Source organism: Monopterus albus, unplaced genomic scaffold, assembly GCF_001952655.1.
Source record: "Monopterus albus unplaced genomic scaffold, M_albus_1.0 scaffold100.1, whole genome shotgun sequence".
In the NCBI taxonomy this organism is placed as follows: domain Eukaryota; kingdom Metazoa; phylum Chordata; class Actinopteri; order Synbranchiformes; family Synbranchidae; genus Monopterus; species Monopterus albus.
In genome coordinates this window covers 1,088,224-1,096,705 of record NW_018127980.1, presented here as the reverse complement: position 1 = coordinate 1,096,705, position 8,482 = coordinate 1,088,224, and the positions used below count along the sequence as shown (strand labels likewise).

At 39.9% G+C, this 8,482-nt stretch overlaps 1 protein-coding gene across 1 annotated transcript in view; it reads left to right on the top strand.

Annotated features, from left to right (window-relative positions):
* reck (reversion-inducing-cysteine-rich protein with kazal motifs) overlaps positions 1-8,482 on the top strand; it is a 57,186-nt gene that overhangs the window by 12,479 nt on the left and 36,225 nt on the right. Inside the window, exon 2 of the mRNA XM_020609608.1 lies at positions 5,329-5,387. Coding sequence (XP_020465264.1) covers positions 5,329-5,387 — 59 coding nt within the window. The remainder of the gene's footprint in view (positions 1-5,328; positions 5,388-8,482) is intronic.

The following is an 8,482-nucleotide window of genomic DNA, read 5'->3' as shown; positions in this document are numbered from 1 at the left end:
ATTAGTGATGTTTACTATGCTGTGTGTTTACCACACCTGTGGCCTACTACAGTGCTGTGGTCCTCTGTGCATTATCTCCATCTGAAGCAGAGCCATATGTCATGAAATTCCTGGACAGGCTGAAACCACGCTTATATTTCGCTTCTGCAGGAGAAGCATCAGGATGTTGAGCAGTGGTTCATCTGTTGTAAATCTGCTGCTGGTATGAGTTCTTTGAAAACTTTTTTCACAAATATATAAATCCTGATTTGGGCTTATTCAGAACATACTGTACTTGGGCATAAATGGCGCCCACCTGAGCCCATGTTTTGAATTTTAAAATACTAATGAAAACATTAGAGATGAATCATAATGTACGTTATAGATTTGCCATATAAATCATGCATGTTCTACATTGAGAAAGACTGATTATAGTAATGTCCACACCACTACTAAGTCCAGTCTAAATATCAAAAGGGGTACAGAATATAAATCTCCTGGCATATGACTTGATGATAGACAAACATTTAAATATCATACAGATATCTTAGTAGACTGCAGCAGAAACCTGCCTTTTTATACAGAAATAAATGTAGCTTTCCTTTAAGCTGTAGAAAGAGCATTCTTGAAGCAGCTTTCCAGTTCTGGATTGTGGGGATTTTATATATCAACATGTTACTGCTTCTACCCTGAAGCCCCGAGAGTCCAATCCTCAGATTTATTACTAGAGATAACTGACACTCGGTGTTGGATTCTTTATGACATTGGTGGTGGGCCTTTCTTGTCTGACAGGGGTCAGAAACATTGTTACCTATTTACCCACACTGCCAAGTACTTAATATTCATGCTTGTCCAAATATAGGCACTTTGTCAATGTAGTGACATCGACCCTGCAGTCTGTTCTTGAAATCCAACTAGTATTTTGTATGGCAGTATAGAGGAAACAGAAAAATGTAACCTGGCTGGCTAAATGAGTGCAGAAATGCAGCCGACAGGTTTTTATACGTTGCACTTTCACTCTTGTGAAGAGTTCTCATTCCTGTTGTGTGCATGCTGAGCCAGAATGGGGTCAACACTTGTTAGCAACCAGCCAGGGGCTTCATACTGTACATGGCTGAATGGCCTCCCTCATTCCTCCTACTACCTCAAATTATTATGTCACCTGCCATTGTTTAGAAAAGCTGTGTGCATGTGTGAGGGAGAGGCAGAGACAGAGAGAGCTTATTTGTTCTCAGTGCTTTCAGGCCACGGAGTACTGACTGAGCAATACACCCAGCAAAATAAGCAGGGACACGTACTACATTCAGACTACATGCTGAAGGGACTCAAATCTAATTTGTTTTTTTTTGTTTTTTTTCCCCCTTGAATTGATCTGATATTTTCATGGATGTGTGGTCAAACCAAAGTTTATATATGTTTTCCAGATCAGATCTGGGCCACTTACATATGTGGTCCTAGTTTAGATTCATATCTGATCTCAGACCATGCAGTCGCTGTCAGAATGGTCAGATTGCAATTTGTGGTTTTATCAACATTTCATGCACACGTTACCTGTTGTTATCATTCAGTGTCAGCCCTTCATGGACCAGTTTAAAATACACATAAAGGAGAGCGGCAACAGCCACAGGGGTCAGTGGAGAGACGACGACATTTTACCTTTGTACAAACTTCTAATCAATCCAAACCAGAAGCAACATACTGTACCTTAACAGATGCATGTGCATGACGACTCACATTTCAGTTAAATCTGCGCATGTGTGGCAGCCTAGGAGCTCAGAACAGTTCAGATCGGAACTGTCCATTTACCAAATCATTTGTTATATATCTTCAGGCTGAGTCCTGAGTTCCATCAGAGCTGTGAAAACATTTTTATTTTACTGTCAGTGTAAGTCCAGTCCATTTATTCTGGGAAGACAGACATATTTTTCTGCCATGGCAAGTTTATTGTTCCAGTTTCAGGTTTGTTGTTTAAATTCCAAGTGTCAGAGTAGTGACAGTATTGTGTGTACTGCACAAACACAGCTTCTAATAGATGCCAGTGTTGCTCTGTCTGCTGGATGAGTAAAAGGTAACTTTTCTTCTTATCACAGAATATCTTATTTTGGCGTTTTAAAAAACTCAAGAAGAAGTACATCTGACAAAAATTATTTGAATTGTCCTGAGAGAGAGAAGGAAGATATCAAAAGAAGTCTGCACGATAAACCCAGTGACCTACAGATAGGACCAAACTGTGTATGTTCAGTGTAACCAAATAAAAGATGCTTTCATGTGTAAGAAGCTCAATTTAGCAGACATAGCAGGCTTCAGTTTTACTCCTAATTATTGACTCATATGTGCACAATCTACACACACACAGTAGAAGCCTGCTTTTCTTTAGAGCATCAAAGATGAGTGTAACAGACCCAGTGATGGAATCCAGAAACTCTTGTGTCAGGCAGCTGAAGACACACATACACACACACGAATAGAGTCGTGTGTGCACTTGCTTGCACACATGAACACACTGATAAGCTGGTGTTATGGTTTTCATTGGCCAGTGTCAGGCCTGTCATGTATATTCACTTTCCCATAATGCCTAGAAGCAGCGGTCAGTTTGGGAATGTGTAACTAAGACAAGGATACGGATGTTAAGTCACTGTTCCCTCAGCTAGATACATGTGGACACTTCTTTGAAATAATTTCTGTGTGTATAAAGCCTTTGCACATGAGTTGTATATTAGTATAAGTTTAAAAACTAAAGTGGTGAGTGTCTGTCAGGACTTGTCTTCCCGGTGCGTCGCACACCACTGGCACTAGGGAAACCCTGTAGCTGTGTGGGCGATAAGACAGGCTGATTTGGCACTGGGCACATTGGCTGAAGAGACCATTTAGATTGGCTGTTCAGATTAGCGAATCAATGCACAAGAAGAGAAGTTCGGGAAAGCCCCTTGAACCTGTCCATGATTTCACAGGTTTAGTGCAGTTTCTCCTTGTTTTTTTATTTCTCCTCCACAAACTCCTTCCTTCTTCCACAGCCAATGGACCAAGAGCAGAGAGCGCTAGTGTCAACTTCTTATCAGGCATATTCTTGATTAGAATCAGATATAAACAGCTGTGTTGAACAAGAGCTGCTTTGGTTACAGCTTGTAATTCCACTGTCTAGGTCTTATTCTATCCTTTCTAAATGGTGAATACACATACTGCCACCTGCTGGTAGGAGGAATTATTTCTGTCATACAGGCGCAGAATGTACGTACTAATCGGCTGTTGGCTGTAGTCTGTGCGTTGTGTTCAAGTGTCACTGTTTTAATCTGTCTGGCCCAGACAAAGACAACGTGAGGTGACACAGCAGTCAGCCTTGTCTGTGCTAATTATTTAACGTAGTGAGTGTTGTATGTACCGTAAGCATTAGGGTATCAGGGTGACCTGTTCTTCTCTCTATAGAGATCAGTGTGTTGATCATTAAAAATTCATAATTTAACCACAGATGGATTAGGAAAAAAATCATTCTGCATATATTTGTAGTTGTGTTGCTGTGTTCGTGGCCTGTTCTTTCTCTTTTTGGTCATTTTGTGTCTTTTTTAGTAGTTTTGTATCTCTTGGTATTTGCAGCACATACTCATTTGATTGATTTTAAAGTCTTTTCATGGTTCTGCAGTCTGGAACCCCTTGGGCCCCTGGGCCTGTGCACAGTAGGTCTCTTCAGTGATCCATCCATGACTTTAACCTTAAATTGTTCTTTTAACTTGCAGAGTTTGCCACTTACTTGACTCCTTATCACTTGACTCCTGTGCTGCCTCGGAATACTTTTTTCTTTTTTCCTCCCTTTTGAAAAATCTGGAGTCAGTTCTACTTTTAAGGCACGGCAACTTTTTAAGGAAGAAATAACAAATGCCCTTACTTAAAAATGAAGAGATATTCATAAACACAAACACAGCCTTCATCATTTCAGCAGACTCAGAGATGTTATTGCTGTAGCCTGAACAAACTAATCCAAATCAACAAATATATTTGTAATTTCCATTTGTATGAGAGAGACAGAACAAACTAATCCAAATCAACAAATATTTGTAATTTCCATTTATATGAGAGAGACGTGATAAAAGACAGGACACAGTCGGTCACAGAGCATAAACTGTCCTAATGCCTGCACATCTGAGTAGCTGGACATCGGTCTAACCAGCATCACTGTGTAAAAGTGTTATGAAGTCCACACACGGAGGTGGTGCAGTTTGTTGACAGTGAACCGAGCCAAGTCACTTACTGGAACCCTGGGCTGGGCTGTGGTTTGGAGCCCTATTGCCAGCCACCATCTGCCCTCCCTTTCTCTGTGGTTATTACTTCTGTTTATCTTTGAAACAAGGCGATATTATTTACCGTGTTTAAAATGTTGTCCTGCATTTCCACATGTACACAAGATGATGGGGTGTGTTAAGTAGGCTTTACGATATGATGTGAGGGGGCTCTTTCACATTTCCAGCCCATGAGTTTCCTTTCTGTTTTGATTAGTCATGTTGCTAATGTACTCTACCAATTTTTACCACCGCTGTGTTGGTATGGATAGAAAAAGACAATTTAACATCCAATAACTAACAAAAGGCATGGCGTGTTGTTGTGTTGTGTTTTTAACTGTGGCCATAATATGAGACTGAATATAAGTGAATGCTTGTTTATATCCATTTTTAACTTGGTAAACAAGAATGTTCTTCCCATGGGCGTCCATGTTTTAACCAGTCCCTATTATGTGACTGCTTAACACAGAGTCTTGCCGGATGATGTCACAGCACAGAAAAGGTTGAAACAAATCCAAATTTCTTGCCGCATGGGGTTGTCATTTTGCTAGAGGCCCTTCTGATACCCGCTCAACTCGACTCGAACTGACTCGCCTTATTTATGTTTCCATCAGTCAAATGTTGGAGATAGTAACTGGTATCTCACGCTATTTTTGATGTCCCCTCCATCGAGGTTTCAAGCAAGCAGAGACGATACAAAACTGTGGCATGTAAACACCGGAGACTAGTGATTGCTCAGAGAAATCACGCCATCAATGTGCGAGACGTCCTGGCACAAAGAAAGTGCCATTTTTAAAAGCAACGTTCTTTAACGCTAACCGCTACTTCACTGTAGTTACTGTACTAGCTTAAAACAGCCACATACCGAGAATCAAGAGCAGCATACTTTCGATGTCCTGTTATTGCGTTGGTTGCTGACGACGTACCACCCAGTACCAAAGGCGAGTTGAGTTGAGCCACATGAGACTTACTTGCACACAAGTATGATGTGACTTTATATCTTTAGCTCCACTAATAATTCTAAACCTGTAATGTCATAATTATTATATCACCGCTGACTTGGTGTATTTGTCTGCAGATCCCTCCTGTTGCAGCCATGCTGCCGAGTTCTCATCTTGTAAAGACGCTTGTGACCAGGTATGAACACAGACACACACACAGACAAGCCCATTGCTGTGCCCATTATAGTCGGCCCATGAATAGAGGTTTTTGAAGGGGAGTGGTGGAAAGTTTTTTGTCTCTTAGCTCTTTGAAGTACAGAATAAAAGTTTTGTCTCACCCGCTTTCATTTGGGAGCAGGTGATGCTCTCTCCCTCTCTCTCGGCCTGTCTCTCTCCCTCTCTCTCTCTCTCTCTCTCTCTCTCTCTCTCTCTCTCTCTCTCTCTCTCTCTCTCTCTCTCTCTCTCTCAGAAACACTTATGTCCTTCTTTATGGCAAAAGAACCGTAAAGGAGATGTGAAAGAAGCTTTTCTCTGCAAGCAGCTAACAGGCAGAGAGTTCAAACCTTGTTCCAGCTTTTGAAGTTGGGAGACACTGAAGAGGGAGGTTGGAGAGATTCACTGAAGATTCAATGAACTTGATTAACTTTATTAATCCCAGAGGGAAATTGTTTTAAAATGCTTAGATCAAACTTATAGTACTCTTATTGGTTGGTAAAACCAATTTGCTTGCCGAAGAAAGAACATAAACGGTCCAAGACATTAAAAGAAGATGAATAAAAAGTACTGGAGCATTGGGAGGGAAATCTCAAAAATAAGAAAAAAGTATGTAAAAAGAGAGAAAGGGAGGGTGATAAAGATGAAAAGATAGTGAAAGAAAAATAATGGCCTTTTAGAAGTGTAATGGCTTCAAAACACCCTTTAGAGGTCGTGGTGAAGGCCTTGAGTGGTGGGTGTGGTCTGGTGTCAGGGTGTAGTGGTGGATGGCAGGCGCATGTAATCACCAGGACCATTTTAGCTCTAATGGAAGCTGCCTTGTGTCTGGTTACACTCACAAAACTGCTTTTCAAAGATTCTGGTGGTCATTTACAGAACCATAAAGGCTCAGACCTTTTCTTTACTTCAATAAATTACTGAATCAGATAAAAGATTTTAATGTGACTCTAAAATCTTTAGTTACTACTGGTTTAATGCAGTAATAAAATTAGATTTGAATGTCACAAATTGGTTTTGCTTAGGAATGTGATGATGTATAGGGATCATACAGTACTATATATAATGTTTTAATATTTAAATTACCCTTTTTCACATGTGAAGTGTAAGTGACATATAAGATCAATTACATCCTCAACTACTGCATGTCTCAAGCCAAAAATTGTCCCACTAGAGTAATGCAAAGAGGAAAAACCTCTTTTTTTTTTTACTGTGGTCTTACTGCACACTGACTGATTCTTGTTTTATCTGCTAAGCAAAGCTCAGGTTCAGTATCCTTGTCATGAACTCCATCAGCTGACCATGTCTTTAAAGGGGAACACCACCTAATTCACATGCCAAAGGGCAGTACTACAGCATATGAGGAAAAAATGCTGTATAAGGTTTTTTGTATCTCTGAAGGGATCAGTGTGAGGTCTGACAAATGTCCCCAGGGTATGTCTGCTTTAGGCCTGAAACCCCAGGCTACATTAGCTCCTACTAGCATACCTCAATTCAGCTGAATTCTTAGCAGTCGAGTTGCATTATGGGTAATATAGGTGTCAGGTTTTGACAAAGAGGAAGCAAAAAAATGCTGTCTCTAGTTCTGCTGCTTTGATTTTTATGCATTTATCAAACTGTTCATCATATTTCTGTTATACTATAATACCCCATTGTAGTTTCTCTCTCTACTTTGTAGGTTTCACATAATAAATTGTACAAATGGGAATAGTGGTATGATTTCAGGCAGCATTTCCTCAAAGGCATTCATTCAAAGAATCAGTTGTACACGTGAGAAGTGACAAAATCAGTTGTGAGGAGAAAAGAGAGAGTGCTTGTTAGCATAGTTCAAATCTTCACACCATGTCTCCTGAGGCTGTGAATATTTTGATTGTCAATCACTAATTTGATCTGTACTGATGTGACTGACAAGACCTGGTCTTGTAAATGTCTGACAGAAGCAAAGGTGTGAATAGTGTGGCACTGGCATGATAACCTGGGCAAGAGGTGGGCTGGTAGACGGGTCAAAGCACATGTCGCTTTAACACTTAAAAACTGTTTTTTGTTTCCTATAGTACCAACGTGAAACTGTTTTGTTTTTTGTTGTTTGTTTTTTTTTAAAACGATGATTGTGTTTTCACACAACTAAGTAGGTATAACCCACACTACCCTGCCCACGTAGTTTTTGTGCCTAAATGAAGCCTAAACCATAGTAGTGCTAGATGTGGTAACAGTCACATTTATCATTTGAGTTGGTTTGGGACTTTTCCCATCAGTGTAGCTACGGGATCAGAGAACGAAAAATGTTATGTGGTTTCCATTTATGTCTGCATCTTACAGACAACGACAAACAATATATTCTGACACGTGTGGAAGTGTGATTTGCACTCAAGTCCTAAAAAAAACACAAAAAAGAAAAGACTATTTTGAAGATGCTTTTCTTTTTTTATTAACCACAGTCATGTTCTCCAACTTTTACAAACACTTCCAGATGTCTGTATTGCCAGTGGTTTTCTTATTTTCTTATACATATCAAATCTCTGCACTTACAGTATTTAAAATTTGGCCACAAATTGAACATAAAGACTGTAAATGTCTTAAATTTTGAGTCCTTTCTCTGTTTAATAATGCACTTAACAAACTACTTACACTTTTCAAATAACTTTGATTTTCTGCTCTCTTATGTGGGTTGATTTTATGGATTTTATTCTAGTTATTTCATTCAATGACTAAATGGCTACAGAGTAAAATGTTGTAACTATGAAGAATCCTCGTCAAAACTTTAAATAGGTCATGTGCTGTGAAGATCACTTGGCACATCCCAACTAAATATGATGAGAGTCACGAAGGAATCAGCTGTTTCTAACTTTTGTTGAAATGAAAACCTGACAACTCTCATGCCTTGGTGGCACATTATTTGAAGCTGCTGCTGGTCTGGACCATTTTTCTTAGCCGTGCAGTGTTTGATCAGTCTGCCATCCAGCACGCATTCACCTTTCATGCAGATGGACAGAGAGGCTCATAAATGGCCTGCTCGGCTGAGTCGGTCTTTTGTTGGATCAGTGCGATCTCTTCTTTGATTATGAGCCAAAAAAAATCACT